Here is an 18740-nt window from a genome sequence, read left to right as displayed (position 1 = left end):
CCAATGGCATTATTGAGTGTTGTTGGATGATCAGCCGGGTCTTTCTTCATGTTTTGGGAAGCTTGGGCTGCATCAAGCTCTAGCAAATCTTCAGCAACAAAAGAAAATGCTACTGCATCTAAACTCCCTAATTCATCTGTAATCGTGACAGGGAGTTTGTACCTGAAGCATTGTACATTAGTTAGATACATCTAGAGTGGTTAGCGTTACAGTAAACTATTTTAGTTCTTCGAATGAATGTATAAGAGTAGGAGATTGTACATTGGTTTGCGGAATGAAACTTCGCAAGCACATCTTGGTGAATCAGAATTGTTGCTGTACCCTTTATCACAACGATGGCATCCTATGTAATACCACTTAATTGATGACAGTATGGCATTTATTTTTGCAGTAGCACTGTATGTAGCTCCACCCTTATGTAATAAAAAGTATTAAATCTTGGCGAAAGGAATCTATGGCATGGTAATAACAATATAGTTTTTTTTTCTTTTGTATTGAGTTGTACCTGAAAGGCTGAAATAGGCATAGCTGATATCTCACTTAAGGTGTACATTTTTCCTGCTGCTTGGATCGGGGTTAAACATATAACCTTAGGGAGTTGTTGCTCAAGAGTTGGACGTTCCCATTGGTAGCTTCAAATTGCAAAGAGATAGGTTGGCATCTTTTGATGTGAAATATAATACATATTGAACAGGAATATTCAAGTGCAAATGGTTTGAAGGGGTTAAAGAGAATTACCTAGTGCGAAACTCTCTAACTTGAGGTGTGTCCAGGTCAATATATATTTCAGTAGCAGAGTTTGAAGATGCTTCTGTTATAGCTGCAGGTGAAAGTGAAGTTTAAATGTTTTGCATTCTTTGTATGGGAGGGCATTTGTTTGGGTCAAAGAATGAACCTGAAAATTTTCCTGCAGTAAGGCCAGCAAAGATGGCTACTACAATTCCATCCTTTGATTTATGGAGTGTTGCATCTTCGTTGAATGATTCTCCATATTGTCCCTAGAGTAGGACATCTTGAGTCTGTTCCCTGCAAAAAATGTTGCATATAAACAATTGCTGAGATTACACAAAAGTAATTAATGAGAGCATTGATTTTAACGATCAGGTTTGGAAAAGGTACGTACTCTAGGTTTTGAATTTTAATTCTCCTGAGTTTTTTGTCTGATGTTGGGCTTGCAAAATCATATGGACCAATATGACTGATTACTCCAATCAAATCTGGAGGAATATTCATTCAAAAAAATCTGGAGGAATAAGCCAAAAGAATGTGAAATGTAATAAGTATGATTCAATGTGGAATTAAAGATAGCATTACCTATGAGAGGTTTGGAACTGATATTTTCCCCTAGAACTTCATCAAATGAGCAGAAGTCAAAAAGGAACTTTGGTATGGTTAATCCTCTAGATTCCAGGGGTTGAATTCTTGTGTCATGTTTAAACTGGAGAATGTAGTTCTGGCACTGGTATATATAGGTCTTTCTTTTTGCATCAATGGCAACAGTATTACTAATTAGGTAGACAGATCCTTTATTTAGCAAGGGGCGGAATTGCTTTGCAAACCTTTTTGGCACAGTGATCTGTGCTATTGAGCCCTGAAAAATTATTGTGCAACAATTGATATGGCTAGTATTAAGTATAGCAAAGAAGTAGAATCTAGTATTAATATTTGGTGGAACACATAGGAGAATGACATACATGTTCATCCAATAGGATGCCGTCAATGCTGATGAGGGGATCTGCAGATTTTGATCTCATGTTTATAGCATCCCATAATCTTATTAGACGTCCAAAAACCTTACAGTTTTGCTGTCCAACAGATATATCTTTCAATGATGTAGCTGGGTGGCAGCCATATTCTCCCACCTTTGCAACACAAATTATATGATGGATTTGAAGTATGTCTCTCTCTACGTGTTCGCTCCTCATACCAAAAAAAAGCACTACGGTGGCTGCAAGAATGATGTGGACCACCAAGATTCAATGGTTCAAATATAGTGCCTGAAAGGTGTGTCGTGGGTATATGTGAAGGAATCTTTACAGCAAATGGATACCTTAAAGTGGTTAGATCCTAGGAGTAGAAAAGACAACTTACGCCTGTGATTGAATAATTGATTGGATGTAGATGAACCAATATGAATATGGGGTTCATTTTGTGCTATGTGATTAGAATTAGAAGATTCACCAATTAACCGTGGGCGTAATATTCGTTGATCTGCAGAGGTTGATGCTAGGGAAAAATGATGAAATTGATAATGTGAGTCATTTTTTTTTGTCTGCATAAAATACTGACAACTTGTAGGAATGTTAATCTTCTAACAAACCTCTGTTCCTATTTGCATCGATAACTTGCCTACGCCTATGTCGAGATTCAGCAGCAACAGTTTGATTAGGACGTGGGATCGGGATATTAGAAGGCTGCCGGCGTGGTCGACCACGACGACGTATAATTGGTTGAGAAGAACCTGCCGTATTATCCATTCTACCCGAGAGCATAAACCAACGAATCCTATAAGTCGAAATAAATAAGTGTACTATTACTGAATAAAATCAAACTGAACTTATCTTGTAAACAATTGTTGAACTTACAAAAAGATAATAGGTCAAATTGAGCATTCATCATCAAGAGTAGAAAGAAACAAAAGCCGGGTGAAAGCATAAGGGAGAAGAGGCACATACCAGATTTATCTTTCCTGAATGAAAATCCACAGAAGCCACAAAACAAATTCAAAAGGAAGGCCGTCGGTACCACATAAACAAATACCCTTCTGTAGACATGAAAGATTCAAACTGATGAAAAAACCTATCAGAAGATCATTGTACTCCGAATAAATCCAATAATATGTACCTATGCAATGGAGATTCAGATGAAACAAAGCAGTTGGTGGAGGTGGATTGCAGAATTTCATTGGCAATATAAGCGAAGGGCCACAATGATATCGCCATGGCGTTATGAGCAAAAAAAAATTAATGTCTTGATGATGGTGATGAAGTCTGGTTTTAGTGGGCGGCGGTCGTTTCGCTTCTCTCGGATATGGAATCGGAACGGCGCGGGAGAAGGACAGGCAACCATCATTGGGGGCGGTGTGGGTCGCACAAGCGAGGGCTGGGTGGCACTGAGGGGGGAAGGGGGGAGGCGAAGAGTGGCGCAAGAGGAGGAGGCGAAGCGGGATGCGGCGTGGATGCGGTGCGGCGTGGATTCGGTGGGGGGGGGGCGGCGGCGCGAGATGCGGGAGAGGGGAGGAGCGATGCAGGAGAGGGGAGTCGATGCGCGTGGGCCGGCGAAGCAGCGCGATGTGGGAGAGGAGAGGAGGGGAGCGATGCGGGAGATAGGAGGAGGGGAGCGATGCGGGAGAGGAGGTGGGGCCAGCGTGTAGCGATGCGGGAGAGGGGAGGAGAGGAGCGATGCGGAAAGAAGGAAGCGCTCGATGCTTATCCAACGGTGGGGATAAAAAGGGTGACGTGGAAGCACCAGGAAGCAGAGAATTGTAGTAGTGGGGATGATTTGTATAGGTATATAGGATTTTAGAGGATATTTATAAAAGCCTTTGAATCAAAGGATTGAATCATATCTAATCCTTTAAAATTCCTAAGAAATTGACAATCTTATAGAGACTTTGCAGGAAACTTAGCAAGAGGGAAATTTTCTTTTGAGTCTATATCTCTCATCTAATTCCTGTGTTTTTCCTACTGTCCAATCAAATGATCATTTATGTGTTTTACAATCTTTTGTTTTACATTTCCATTCCTATTATAATCATGTGTTTTTTCTATTCCTTCATTTTTTCATTCTCATTCCAAGGATTCAACGGTATTTTTCGTGTAAACAGTTTTATATATAGAAATTACTTAAAAATATAAAACAGATATGTTTTTTCTAAATTTGTAATAGTTAAAACTCAATTAATCATGCACTTATGTTTTTTAGCGCCCAACTTTAACCTTCATCCACCGTGAACTCACATGGGATGTTAGTGCGCGTTTAGTTGGGTGGAAAGAGATAGATGCGAGATGGGCCCTGTTTGGTTCCATGGGCTAATTATTAGCCCCCCCATCTTTTAGTCCTGAATTAGCCTCCAAGGATCCAAATAGGTAGACTAATTTGTGGCTAAAGTGAATTAACCCTACCTCAAAACATTAGCCCCTCCAAGGGATGCTAATGTGGCTAATTTTCTGTGAGGACCATCAAAAGGCAGCCCTATCACCCTCTCTCTCTCCTCTCTACTTTCTCTCCACCTTTTAGCCCTAAATTAGCTCATGAACCCATACATATCACCTTAAACTAATGTTTAGCCTACCAATTCAAGAGTAAACATTAGCTCTCAAAATTAGCCCTGGGCTAATCTTCCAAACAGGGCCATGGTCTTGTGGTTTTTCTTTTATGTGTTTGGATATAGAGATCACTATAGTGGTGTGGCATTTGTTTTTTTTTCTACTGTAGTTTTGATAGAGAGAATTAGATTGTAACTTAGGTCACTTGCAAAAGGATCAAGTTTTCTGAAAATTTTATTCCCTATACAAAATACCATCTACTTTGTGAAATGTAGACACAATAAATCTTAAGAATAATTTTTCCCATTTGGTTTATCCGTTTTCTTTCTCCCAAGCTCAACTCATCCTTGCACCAATGAGTCCACCTAATATTAGCATCATCGGATGTTAGCATCGGTGCGAGCACACTAGATAAGAAAAATGAAATCCAACACTTGTTTGATATTCTAATGATGTGGCAAATTTAGCATCACCTACAATAGACATGCCCTAAGCCAACAACAAGCACAAACCGAGAAATACTTAACATCGTCAGTGACTGCCAAGTATGGGAGAGCCTATGTAGGCGGTAGAGGTTTCTTGGCAGGTGACGACCTTTGGTAGAATGAGAGAGACATAGCCAACGGCGCACTTAAGGGTACAAGGAATGGGAAATGGGTTATGATTGGCAACTACTAGCGGTCGTCTGTTTTCTTACCGTTGTCCACTATGATAGACGTAGAGAAAAAATAATGAAGGTAATGAGGAAGAAGGGGGAAGATAGAAGAAGAGGAACATATTAAATTGTCCATTAAGACATATTAACCGATATTTAATCACTAAATTAATATATAACGTATATTATCAAACCTAAACTATAATTTTTTAAAGATGATGAGGAGACCGAAAACTAGCTGGATGATTTTGTGATTAGCGTTTGAGGATATAAACGAATTAATTAACTGTTATGAAATATAAAATGGATTTAAAGCATTTTCAAAGAAATTAGTATATAAAGAAAGCTGCGTAGAAATCGTCCAGTTCTGGGAAGTGTGTCGCATTACTACTGTTAGTTTTCCAATCATATAATGGAGCACTTTTTACAATTCGAACTCGTTAAAAATGTTTGTTAAAAATATTCTAGCAACAAAATAAAATTCTACTAGTAGTTATGAATACCAAGCATGGAAGGGATCATATCGCATAGAACTACAGTGATCCATGCCATTAGCTATTTATAGCCGTTGGATCAAGTTTGGATACACGAGATCAAATTGCTGCGGTAATTTCAATAAAATAATTAAACAGTACTCTTCACTGTTTCGCTCCTCACATTTTACTGTTTGTCTCTACCATTTACCCCCAATAGTAGCAGAGGATGTGAACCCAGCATGGAACTATGACATGTGCCCTTTTTATACGGCAATACATAAGATGCACTGTAAAATATGAATCGAGATTGTTCGCATTTTATTGTGACCGAAAGCAAATTCCAGTCATTTTATTCATCTAATTAATTTCTTAATTAATCACAGGTTAACATGCAACCTCGGTTAATTATCAACTTAATTAATTTGGTCGTCGGTGCAGAAGTCTTCTTCATCACTTGCAGAGCGCCTTGAGCTTGGTGCGCGGCGAGGAGAAGTCGCCGGAGAGTATCTTGCGGGCGACGATGGCGTTGGCGTCCTCCGTGTAGTGCACGCCGTCCCAGATGACGTGCCTCTCCCCCTCCGGGCACGCCGTCGCCGTCGGCTGCCCGCACGTCTTGAGGTTGGCGTAGTTGTACGGCGGCCCGCCATGGCCGCAGCACGCCATCAGCGGCCGCTCGAAGCCGTACCTGCTGTGGTTGGCGAACAGCTCGTACTTGATCGCGTACATGTCGGTGCACACCACCGTGGCGCCGTCCTCGCCGCCGCCGAGCTCCGCGGCGAGGCGTCGGCACGCGGCGGCGAGCTCGGCGTTGAACGACCTCGCCGCGGCGTTGTACTCGGCGAGGCAGCCGGCGGCGTCGAGCTCGTCGCCGGGCTTCTGCCGCAGCGCCAGCGTCTGGGGGAGGCAGCCGATGGGCCCCGTGTTGTACACCCAGAACTTGCGGGCGCCGCTCGCGCGCAGCGCGCGGACGGCGTCGGCGACCATGGCGGCGGAGGCGGCGAGCTCCCGCTCGACCTCGGGCAGCGTGAGGTTGGCGAGGAACGCGAGCGTGATGTCGTTCTGGCCGATGTCGATGGCGTAGACGGCGTCGCGGAACTCGCTCTCGGCGATCATGGAGCCGGCGCCGCGCGGCCGGAGCTCGCGGGTGCGGTTCTTGAAGTGGAGGAACTGGTTGACCTGCGTGTCGAGGCCGAGCGGGATGGCGCTCTTCTGCGTCACCGCCGCTCCGGCCACCGCGAAGTTGACGCCGGAGGTGAAGTCGGAGCCCGACGACTCCATGTACGGGCTCAGGTAGCTGATCTTGAGCTTCTCAGCTACACACATTCAGATGATCGAATGATCAGAGTTGATCATGAATTCATGATGTTGGTAGCTTTGATCCGTGTTTTAAATAACGGGTTAAAGATATTTAATTAGAGGTATACTCTTTCAAACAGTTAATAATAAACTAAATTGTACTATATTTATTTTTTTAATATATGACGCCGTTGATTTTTAATAAATGCTCGAACATTCGTTTTAGTCAAAAAGTTTTGTGTAAATATAAAAAAATAAGTCGAATATTTAATGATAAATCAAATCATAATAAAATAAATAATGATTATATAAATTTTTTAAATAATATGAACGATCAACTGTATTTAAAAAGTCAATGACGTTATATAGTATACTAGATAAATTAGCTAGACCTTGCTCAAACAACTATCTTCGAATATAGCGGCAGCTATATATGCTGGAGATTTGAAACCTGGCTTTGATAGTTTGATTGATTTGTACTCCATCCATTTTGAAATGTTTGACACCGTTGATTTTTTAGCACATGTTTGACCGTTCGCCTTATTCAAAAACTTTTATAAAATATGTAAAATTATATGCCTACATAAAAATATATTTAACAATGAATCAAATGATAGAAAAATGATTAATAATTATTTAAATTTTTTAAATAAGATGAACGGTTAAATATGTCCTAAAAAATTAACGGCATTAAACATTTCAAAACGGAGGGAGTAGTACTTACCGATGAAGTCGATGTAGAGGCGGCCGTCGGACCAGCGGCCGGTTTGGCGGTGGAAGAAGCGGCGGCCGGCGGGAGGGCCGAGGTAGAAGCCGAAGGCGGCGGGGAGGGAGCCCGTGTCGGAGTTGGAGTCGCCGAAGTTGAAGACTACGCACCTGCCGACGGCGATCCCCGGCAAGCCGCCGCACTGCAGGAGCATCAGCAGCAGGAGAGCAATCCTACTGCCTCTCATTCTCATTGCTAATCAAATTTTGCTAATTCTCGTAGTTATATTAGTGGTAATTTTGCTGGTACCTACCTAGCTGTCTCTTACTGATTTGGAGCTCTGATCGATCGATTGGAGCATTTGGCATTTTATAACCTGAAGATCTAGAGTGAGGGTGAGATGAGCAAGCAATTGACTTGACTTCAGCAATTTAATTTGCTTGCAAGTCGCCTAAGTAACTAAAAATAATTATTCCTATATACGGGGGAGTTGACATTTTACTGTCTGCAACGGAGAACATGTGCATTTAATTTGACCGCCCATGTGATCGTAGGCTCAGGCTCGTAGCGATGACTTACATACTCAGTCGCACCCGGATTGGGAAGATACGCAAAACGAGGTGAACCATTAGCGCATGATTAATTGAGTATTAACTATTTTAAATTTCAAAAATGGATTAATATGATTTTTTAAAGCAATTTTCCTATAGAAAATTTTTATAAAAAATACACCGTTTAGTAGTTTGGAAAGCGTGCGCGCGGAATACGATGTGCTTTCTCATCCAATCCCCCAGGAACAAACGCACCCTAAGTTACTATATGGTGTAGGGTCATTTTGTTTTGGCAAAATCTGTTAAGGACACTCAAAGTTTTAGTCTTTGTTGTGAGACACTCAAAAAATATGTATCTTCTCGTGGACACTATAAAAATGTGGTAATTAGCAGCTGGACACCCAATGCATTATTTTATTATTTTCAATGAAGATAGAGAGAGAAAGAGCATTGAAAGTACCGAAATGCCCCTGGACACTGTTCTTCTTCCTGCTTCAGCTCTCTTTTCTTTTCCTCTTTATCAGCGAGCGAACGTGGCAGAGGGCGCCATATAGAGTGGGTAGACGCTGGTCGGGACGGCGGCGGGCGAAGGTGGTTCTTGACCGGTGGTGGTCTCCCCCCCCCCGGTGCGGCGAGGGCCGATGGCCTCCTCACTACTATGAAAACCATCTTTCGTGGTGGCCATTTTGGGTCTTCGCTAGCGGAATTTAGAGCCGCCACAAAGCAAAGGGCAGTGAAGATCAAGATCTTCGCTAGCGGTTATCGACGGTCAGCGAAGAAATATTTTCACTAGCATCTTAAGTCAGCTGCCAGCAAAAACAGATTTTCGCTGGAGACAGCCGCCAGTGAAAATTGTCTTCGCTAATGGTTGCCTTATCAAGGCAGCCAGTGAAAATAGTTTTTGCTGGCGGTTGTGTTATGCTAACCGCCAGTGAAAATAATTTTCCATAAAAAAATAAATCCCTTTCTACCATCTCATCCAGAAAGTTGAAAAAAAAAATTGAAAATGGACATTAACGTAGCATTCAAGCATCACAATATCAACACATTAACAAAAATTTGAACATCATTCAAGCATTACAACTATCAACAGCAGCAGCATTACAAGACATCGTCATCACAAAAATCCTATGGCCACCGTTGGCCCAAGCAAACCCGTCGCCGGCGTTGTCGCACTCGAGGTTGCCGTCGTCGTCCTTGAAGTGGCCGTCGGATCCGCCTCGACGCCGCCGCTGCCGAGTTTCGTCGGCCTCCACCACCTCCGTCTCGATGCCACCGCTGCCAAGCCCCGCCATCGCCTCCGCCTCGTCGCCGCCATCGCCGAGCCACCGCGACGGGAGAGAGCCTCCCCGTGGTCCGGCGGCGGTAGATCTGCTCTCCCCATGGCCCGGCGGCAGCGGATCCGCCCTCCCTACCCGTGCTCAAGCACCGCCGCCCACGTCGCACCATCCGACAGCATCGTCATTGTCGTCAGCTCCGCGCCGCCCGCTTGCTGTCACCGCCGCGGCGGCTGCTGCCCCCTCCCTCCAGCTAGATCTGGGGGAGGGAGGGGAGGAGGAGGAGGCCCTCCAGTCGTGGCTCATCCGCCCCTTCCCGTTGCCACACATCCGCCGCCCGTGGCTCGGCCCGTTGTGGTCGCCGTCGTCGCCGTCGCCAGTAGGGGCGCAGGGAAGGAGTTGACGAGAGGGCGTGGGTGGGTGGGTTTAATTGTGGCGCGTGGTTTTAAATCGGGTCAAAAATTTTTAGCGGGGCTCTGCTTTTCACTAGCGGATCTCTTAGTAGCTGCCAGCGAAAACGCCGATTTTCGCTGGCGGACATTTAAAAGGTCCGCCTCTAAAAATATAGTATTTTTTATGGCGGACCTCTTAAGTTGGCTGCCAGCGAAAATCGGTTTTCGCTGGCGGTCCTATATCCCCCACCCCTCCTTATGTTTTTTATGGCGGTTTTAGCATATAACTGCCAATGAAAATTACAGTGTGACGCCATGAAAAATTGTTTTTCTAGTAGTGCCTCCTCGGTGACACCATCCGTGCGCCATAGCTTCGCCTCTACAACTAGGCCCCCAGGCCTCGGTGGCGGCTGCTCGGTGCCGACACGCTGGGCGGGGCGGCGACTAGCGGAGCAGCGGCGAGCGATGGTGGTTCTCCTCCCCCGCGCGCAATGCGGGCTGCTGGCCTCCTCCTCGGTGACACCACCGGCCTAAGGGTGACCTCACCGTCCACAGGCCGTAGTTTCGCCTCTGCAACTAGCCCCCCAGGACGCAGTGGCGGTTGCTTGGTGCCGACGCGGCCTCTTGTTGTCTCCTCTCTCGTGCACGTGGTCGCCGCCGTGGCCATGGCCATGTGGCTAGGTTCGTGGCCTCTGCTTCAGAGGAAGGCAGCGAGGAGACTGGAGAGCCGTCGGAGGACGAGGCGCAGAGGAAGTGGGAGGCGGAGATGGTGCGGCGGCTCAAGGAGGCCGAGGAGATGGAGGTGCTTTAGCGCACGGCCAAGGAGCGATAGAGCCAAGCCGTTGCCGAGGTCCCCTGACGAATTCGAGGAGGAGAAGCACGAGTGCGTCCGCCGCCTAACTCCAGAAGCTTCGCCGGCCTACTCTACCCACTATCGCTCCGCCGGTCGGCTTCGCTCTGCTCCTCCTCTAGCCACCTCCTCCATTGCAACGTCGACCAGGGAGCAAGTTCGACTAAGGGCAAACTTGTCTTTAATGAGTGTTTATCTCTCCTATTTTGGTGCCGTGAGTGTCGGATAGCTAATTACCAGTTTTTGTGCCCAACAGCAAATTCACGTTCTTGCGGTATCTACCAGCTAATTACACATTTTTTCAATGTCATGTAACAAACTTTGCCCCTTGTTTTAAACCCATATATGATATAGGGTCTATATATTTAGTTAGTTACAATTAGATACTCTCATCATCCCAAAATAAACCAACCTCATATTAAAATATGACATATTTTAATACAATAAATTTGGACATCCTAGTACGAGGTTGGCTTATTTTGGGATGGAGGGAGTACGTACAACCCATTCATACCACACTCACATTAACATACACCTACAATATACCTCTTTTACACATGTTACCTCCACACAAACTCCAAAAATAGTGTGAAAATATTAAAGTTATTGATATTTATGTATTAGAAGTGACACATCATATATGTTGTCTCTTAATTTATGAGTGAGTGATATGGATAAAATTGAAGGTAGTAGTCACCTCTATTATGGCACTTGTTGTAAATAATATTAGGTGGTTCCCCACACTTTCCTACGGGAATTACTAAGGGCCCCTTTGAATCGTAGGAATGAAAAAATGGAGGAATAGGAAAAACATAGGAATCTGATAGGAATGTAAGTGTAAAATAGAGGATTGCAAAATATAGGAAAAACACAGGAATGATCGTTTGATTGGACCACAGGAAAAACACAGGAATCGGATGAGAGAGATAAACTCAAAGGATTTTTACCAAGAGGTTGGACCTCTTGCTAAAGGCCCCTTTGATTTGTAGGAAAAATGTAGGAATTTTGGAGGATTTTAATCCTATGGAAAAAAAAAATCCTATGAAGGCTTTTGAAACAAAGGATTGAATCCTATTCAATCCTTTAAAATTCTTATGGAATGGGTAATCCTATGCACATTTTGGAGGAAAGTTAGCAAGAGGTCTAACCTCTTGGAACATTTCCTCTAAGTCTATCTCTCTCATCTGATTCCTGCGTTTTTCCTGTGGTCCAATCAAACGGTCATTCCTGTGTTTTTCCTGTGTTTTGCAATCCTCTGTTTTACAATTGTATTCCTGTCAGAATCCTGTGTTTTTCCTATTCCTCTGTTTTTTCATTCCTACGATTCAAAGGGGCCCTAAGTTTCCTCCAAAACCTATATGCAACAAGCCATTCCATAGGAATTTTGTAGGATTTGGAAAACTTCAATCCTTTGAATCAAAGGGCTACATAGGAAAATTTTCTGCAATCCTATGAAATTCCTTCATAATTCCTTTGATTCTGCAATCCTATGAAATTCCTTCATAATTCCTTTGATTCAAAGGGGCCCTAAGTAATCTTAAATATGTCTTTTAAGTTAACAAAATTTTAGTTATTAATAACAAATAAAACTGGTTTGCCAAACTATGTTTGGAGATAAAAAAAGTTTAGGAGACTTCATAAGTGATTGTAGATGAAATATTATGTTGTTGACAAAGATTTGCAACAAGAAGCTTAAGATAGAACAAAGTATAAAAATCCATGGTTTATTAGCACTAATCATGAAACGGACTAGTAAATGATACCCACTCTTTGATACGGAAAGCACGCTTTTCATACACACGACACGAACAAGCATGCCTCCGCTTTCTGAGAACGTTTACGTAACTACGAATAATACGCCTTCGCACTGACTTGTTCAGATCAAGTCAACTCCTAGCCGACGACGACTCACTAGTCATCACGCTCCACATCCTCCTCCATCGCCGACGGTTCAATCATGTCGTCGCCGGCGACCGCCGCCGCGTCCTGTGGCGTCCTCCGCCACCACCATCCTCCGGCTTCCCCGCGGCCTCCTCCCACCACCACCACCACCTCCCGCCTCCTCCTCGCCTCGCGCTCGCGGGGCCTCCAGCGGCCACTCCGAGTCAACCACGCGCCCCCTCGTCGCCTCCCGCCCACGGCCGCGCGCGCCCAGAGTGCCGCCGCAGCAGGTGAGGATCCCTCTTCGCCTCGCCATGATCCCCGAAATCGATCGAGATCGGTTTGTTGGATTGGTTATCGCTGATTGGGTCGTCGTCGTCGTCGTTGTCTGTTCATTTTTCAGGGTACCAGCCGGAGTCGGAGTTCTACAAGGTGGAGGCAATCCTGAGGTGAAATTCGTTTGTGACCGATTAGTATCGTGATCCGTGTTGATTGTGATTACATTTTTTGGTTGCTGATGAAATGTGCCGGGTTGATTCTTGCAGGCCATGGAGGGTGCCTTATGTGTCATCGGTGAGTATAGTGTGTGTTACTGCTGTAAATCGTGTTCTTCCTGCACTCGAGCTGTTAGGTTGGTCAATTGGGGTTTGCAGGGTTTGCTGCAAATGGGGATCAGAGGCGTGACGGTGTCCGACGTGCGGGGTTTCGGCGCACAGGGCGGGTCAACTGAGAGGCATGAAGGTATACATGCTGGCTCTGCTCATGGTTTTATCATTGCCTATTTTTTTTAGTGTTGGTGGTTGTTTGTAGTGTGTAGAAATTTCATCCTGTTGATTGTGAGCCTAGATTTGTAGTTACGGATACGTTTCGTAGGGCTAGCAATGCGATAGAATGGATATACCTGAATCTGCTCACCGGTTTCCACTGAATAAACTGATCAAAAATTGTTGATGCGATGTGTTCCATTTTGTATATTGTACTTTGATTTCTACCGTAGTTTGGAATAGGATATTGCTATGTCTATGCAATGACAGACGACTTCTGTCCAGAATGGGGATTGCTCAACTCATAAAATTCCTCGCATGGTTTGTACCATTGTATGCTTCCAGTTAAAAAGATAAGGTTCGCCTGTTGGAGCCTAGATGAACTGAGAGCACCCTGCTAGCCCTTACGATTGGTAAAGTTGTGCTCTTGTCTCAAAGAGGCATTCTAGCAGCAGCATCTTGTGTTGTACTCTGTTACAACACCTAGGTATTATCGAGCTTGCCAGAAATCTTGAAGGTCTCCACGTGCAGAGTGCAGTAAAGTAGCAAACTAAAGGGCTGCTGATGTATCCAAGAAGTTGATAGCACAGGCAGACTGCACTTAAAATGATGCCTGTTCTAATCATACCTTCCATAGTCTCGCTCCTGAGAGCTTCAAAGACGGGTTACAGCCAAAGATGCACACAATATCCTCATTATCTTCAATATGCTTTAAATGCCACTGGTGCAAGGAGCAACTGGGCACTGGCATAAACTATTTGTGCACATACTTGAATCAACTACTATCACTATTTTTATCCAAATAGTTTGCTGCGGTTATATGATTGGAAAAGAAGCATGGATTTGGGAAATGTTAGGAATAAGAAGATTACTGTGATAAGGGAGGGTAGTTTAAGCATTTGTATCAATAGCAACATTGGCATGTTAATTATGGTTCAAAGAAGTTTTGGTCTCTGCGCAACTGAGCATGCATGTATGCTTGTATTATTGTGTGAAGGCTAGATTAATCTGTACTGATGGTGCTTCTTTTTTTTTTGTTGTCGTGCAGGGTCAGAATTTGCAGAAGATACATTTATTGATAAAGTTAAGATGGAAATAGTGGTGTCCAAGGATCAGGTGATTTCTTCATTACTATTTTGTAATGTTGAAATTTGAAAAAACATATACCTAAACTTTCCCAGTATTCATCCGAGATCATTGACTATGTGGGTACGATCACTACTACTACATTTCTAAACATGTTTTGCTGTCCCTCCGTGATATTATTACTGCCTGTTCTGCATGTTTTTGTGACAATTTAAAAACAACAGCTTAAACAGCCTATTCTTCTTTCTTTCTTTTTCCCTTTTGGCATTCTCTAGGTTGAAGCTGTTGTTGACAAGATAATTGAAAAGGCAAGAACAGGAGAAATTGGTGATGGAAAAATATTTTGTAAGTGCATGCTGTTTCTGATGACCTTTTATTGCTCTGTTGTTACGTTCAGATCATTTCCCAGTTTCCCACTGTTCACCTTTGTATCAAAGTGAGCTTCTATTGCCCTGAGCAGGCATCTATGGAGTTCTGTTGTTCTCTTCATGTGCTCTATGTATTTTATCTCTGACATAAAGAAAATATATGTAACTTAAAAATATTGAGTATCAATTGCACTAGAGCATAGAGTAATCTAATCAGGCTTTCACCATACCATTCTGGAAAAAAAGTTATTTAAAATTGATTTTTCAACAGAGGCAGCTACTATAACGAATTTATCGACATGCCAACATAAACGCCCTTTCAATCCTAAAGGCAATAATGTTCCGTGCAACCAAACGTCGCATTCTTTTGCATATATCATGTAATGTTTCTCTGCTATTACGCCTGACTTGTATGGTGTTACATTTTCTCAGTGATACCCGTGTCGGACGTGATCAGAATACGCACCGGCGAACGAGGGGAGCGAGCGGAGAGGATGGCCGGAGGGCTGGCGGACAAGCTGTCCTCAGCAATGCCGATCTCATGAGAGAGCATGTTTCCTGTAGGTACCACTACTGCACTCCCCTGTTGATTAGTGATGATGATGATCATGCCTGTGTGAACTCCAGCAGCAATAATAAAGCTGGAACGTAATGCCCCTCCAGTCCAGGGCTCCAGGCATCTTACACTGAAAATGTTGTTGCCAGAAACAAACTCATGAACTGGATTTCATTATGAACAAAGATGGGGGAAATTCATGTGAATTCTGCCAGAATTTGATGGGTGATGTGCAGAAGTAATTCTAGATTGGGCTGGGCTTTTGGGCTTGATGTGGCCCACTTCAACAAGGCCCAAACCACGGAAATGCTAGAAGACACTAGTTACTGGAAGCATCGAGAAACATCCAACAAGGTTTGACCGTTTGACTCCTCTCAAAAAAAGAAGAAGAAATAAAAAACATGTTTGACTACATGAGCCGTACGTGACAGATACTGGTACATTGCTGCACGATGCCACTTGTGCAAGTACACGATTGACCGGCCAGAATTGATCAAGGTAGGTACAGGTGCAATTTTAGCCGCAGCTGGTATCGTATCGTACGTGTCGTCACCACGTACTTGCTACAGCCTGCCACGTGTACATATACAAGCGTGCGATTTTTTTTTGGCACGGTGACGTGTCAATTCCTGACGTGGCCACACGTACTACGGGTTCGAATGTTCGATACGATGCGGCTTCTCGCTAGGGTATGCTAGTACGACTGTAGTGGATAATACACGGTTCTTAGCTTGCGTCATTTTTTCTTTGGGTGACTCACAGCATCACCCAGAGATCTAAGCAACTTATTTTAGCAGCTAAATGGATTTGTTTAGAGTGATAGCTTTAGCGGCGAAAATCAAGGGGTCAAAAACTAAGTCCTAGCAAAAACAAAACAATTCCGGTTCATTGAAAATAAAAATATTTAGAGCGATCATTGTATATTTTGTATATTGATCCAATGAGTGGCATTTGCATACTTTATTAGATTTATCTATAGATGATAAAAAGGGAAAGAAATAAATTATAAAAGAATTTGAGATCTATGTATTCACATTTAGCTTGTATCATCTTCGTTTTTTTATTTGACGTTTTGATATCAACATAATTTCTAATAGGACCATGCACATATACTTTATCATTACTTTTTTCAACTACATAGGAAGTATTTTCTAGGTCAACTATACTAATATCATTTTTCCTAAAAAAATATTTTTGTTTATCAAATCCTACTACTCCATCCTAGAATATCCGGATACAAAGATATAAGTTGTTATATTTTGGAACGGATGTAGTAATATTCTCTTACATACTAATGAATTTAGATTTTTTTTCTCTGGTACATCAATGTAAAATTAACTCGCTAACTAATTAAGCTCAAAATCATGGATCATGGCTGATGTAAACACAACAAGTGGCTAGCTTGCTAGCTTTGGACTAAGCTATACACTATAAGCTATCCATCTACCTACCTAATAAGCTAACCTAGCCAAACGAAGACTGAAGTCTAAAGAGTCCTCCAGTCAAGCAAGCAAATTCAGCAAAACTCGCACATTTGCCAATTGCATCCATGCGTGCTTGCATGCCTTTAATTTCTCGAGTTGAAACAACTTTTTTTGCAACGAGTCAACAACAATCTGCTCGATCTGCAAATCCATCGATGATCGATCGATCGCCATGCATGTTCGATTTGATCGATCGTGTACACGAGTTTGATGGTGACATGTATAGGATAAGCTTGGCAGGCGAGATCTCGATCTTAATACGCGTTAATTTCTCTTAATTAATCCAGTCAATTAACTATATAAAGCAGCTACAAGTTCATAGCTACAAGTTCACAGCTATATGACCAATAGGCTGTGAATAATTTTTTTTTAGTGTTGTAGCAAAGCATCCGCGGTAATGACAAGAACACGGTTGAGTCGATTTTGTTTGTATAATTAATCACAGTTTTTCTTCTGCCCTTTTACCTTTCTATCTGCCACTGTGCATTTCACTTTTTGACAGTTTGACATCGATCATTTGTGTGAGATATTTTTTGTCTCCTTGATCAAGTAATGGTGCTTTCTGATCTCTCGGTTGATTTTTGTAAGGATAGTTTTGAGTCATTGCGATCTGAAAACTTTAACTGTTAAGTTGTCTTATAATGTACCGTGGGTAGCAATGTCGGAATAAATAAAAGTGAATTCGGGGAAGCACCTTTATTAAGATGACGAAACTATATATAAAAGTGAATGGAACTATGGACGTGACTCCAATCTACTAAGGTTTAAATCCTAATATCGACAATTGAATGCTATGTGCATAAGCCATTGGTTTCTCTAAATGTAAGTGAATTCTAGTGATAGCCCAATGGTTCTATGTTTTTTCACAAAATTTACATACAATTCGGCTACTCCCTCTAGTGTTATAATTCTTGATATTTTGGACAATGGCATGGTCTCTAAAATTTATCACTGACTATGATTTTCTATATTATAATATGTAAAAAAGTGTTTAATTTTATTTAAGTATTTTTTTAGACCAATCTACATATCATGTTTTAGTGTCTTCAAAACAAAAATTTTAAAAGGCATTGATAGTTAAAGTTCAAATTGTGTAACATCAAACTTCTTCAAAACTTAAGAACTATAGAGCCAGAGGGACTAAATGTTTAGTAAAAATAAAGTTTAAATCTTGAAATATATGCGTATTATGAAAACCATCAGAAGGATATAGCAGTTTTTTTCATTGATATGAAGCCAAATATAATTAACTGCATTTTTCATCAAAAAGCACAATTTATCAAGTGCGTCATTCTGAAATTCTGACGAGCTCATGCGCCTTCCAGAACTCCAAACCCCTGAAATTAAGGCGGGAAATAATGAGACCAATGAAACATCATATAATTACCTCTTGAGTCCTCATTTCTAATCAAAATTAACCTGCCTATTGTCATATTGATGGTAACACATGTGTACTACATTTTTCAAAGAGCTTTAACACATGTACTACATTTTTCAACTTTGTGATAGCTACACAAATGTACAATTTCAACCTCAGATGCACTCATGCACGCATGCACATTTCCATACATGGCCTTGCTAGTATTCACACACAACACAATCTAGCATATATAGCCGGCTTAATTAATGGAATTTGTATGATATGATTATATAGCTGTCATGCATCCCATATATTTCCCGTTGTACAATTTTAGGTATTTATGAATTTACTGTTAAAACATCAATCAAAATTTGAACAGCAGTGATCAATAGTGGCAAGAAAAAAAAAGGAAAAAAATAATTAGGGATCACACATAGCACACACCCTGTTGGTAGTGGAGCATGAGAGAGACTGATGATGTGCAATTCAGCTTCACCTTTTTGGGTCTCCTCTTCTCTACTTTCTAGCTGAAAAATTCTTCCTTTTGCAACTCATCAGACAAAGTCGTATGCTTGTTCATCTTGCTAACTAGGCTAGAAGAATAATGATTAAAACCGGGCTTTGCAATTGCAACGGCCGGCATGCACCACTAAAGAAGCATATACAGTTTAATTAGCTCTTAGCTAGATCTTTTTTTGGGCTGGTAAAAGGTCTTTGAATTGTCGACTACTTAATCGTGGCAGCAGCTGCTTTTTGAACCGATTGATCGA

The 18740-nt window shown here is 42.4% G+C and overlaps 2 protein-coding genes across 2 annotated transcripts; one reads left to right on the top strand and one right to left on the bottom strand.

Moving 5' to 3' along the window:
* Nucleotides 1–5738: 5738 nt before the first annotated feature.
* Nucleotides 5739–7733, bottom strand: LOC127774862 (GDSL esterase/lipase At1g09390-like). Its single transcript, XM_052301153.1, has 2 exons — nt 7420–7733; nt 5739–6712 (listed from the first exon to the last, which is right to left on the bottom strand). Exons 1-2 carry the CDS (start codon nt 7652–7654, stop codon nt 5850–5852), a joined length of 1098 nt encoding a protein of 365 aa, XP_052157113.1. The 5' UTR covers nt 7655–7733; the 3' UTR covers nt 5739–5849.
* Nucleotides 7734–12360: 4627 nt separating this feature from the next.
* Nucleotides 12361–15332, top strand: LOC127772809 (nitrogen regulatory protein P-II homolog). The gene is made up of 7 exons (XM_052298786.1): nt 12361–12642; nt 12756–12801; nt 12898–12925; nt 13006–13093; nt 14165–14232; nt 14478–14547; nt 15003–15332. Exons 1-7 carry the CDS (start codon nt 12429–12431, stop codon nt 15113–15115), a joined length of 627 nt encoding a protein of 208 aa, XP_052154746.1. The 5' UTR covers nt 12361–12428; the 3' UTR covers nt 15116–15332.
* Nucleotides 15333–18740: the final 3408 nt, after the last annotated feature.

The sequence above is a fragment of the Oryza glaberrima genome, chromosome 5 (genome assembly GCF_000147395.1).
Source record: "Oryza glaberrima chromosome 5, OglaRS2, whole genome shotgun sequence".
Taxonomy (NCBI): domain Eukaryota; kingdom Viridiplantae; phylum Streptophyta; class Magnoliopsida; order Poales; family Poaceae; genus Oryza; species Oryza glaberrima.
The sequence above is the reverse complement of the archived record's forward strand: the minus strand, read 5'-3'. Positions and strand labels throughout refer to the sequence as shown.

Bases quoted from the DNA above. Each gene is read 5' to 3' on its own strand.
- LOC127772809 (XM_052298786.1), top strand. From the start codon at position 12,429: ATGTCGTCGCCGGCGACCGCCGCCGCGTCCTGTGGCGTCCTCCGCCAC. The intron at 13,094-14,164 runs GTATACATGCTG...GTTGTCGTGCAG, and splicing joins GTCAACTGAGAGGCATGAAG to GGTCAGAATTTGCAGAAGAT. The intron at 14,548-15,002 runs GTAAGTGCATGC...ACATTTTCTCAG, and splicing joins TGGTGATGGAAAAATATTTT to TGATACCCGTGTCGGACGTG.
- LOC127774862 (XM_052301153.1), bottom strand. From the start codon at position 7,654: ATGAGAATGAGAGGCAGTAGGATTGCTCTCCTGCTGCTGATGCTCCTG. The intron at 6,713-7,419 runs GTAAGTACTACT...GAATGTGTGTAG, and splicing joins CCTCTACATCGACTTCATCG to CTGAGAAGCTCAAGATCAGC.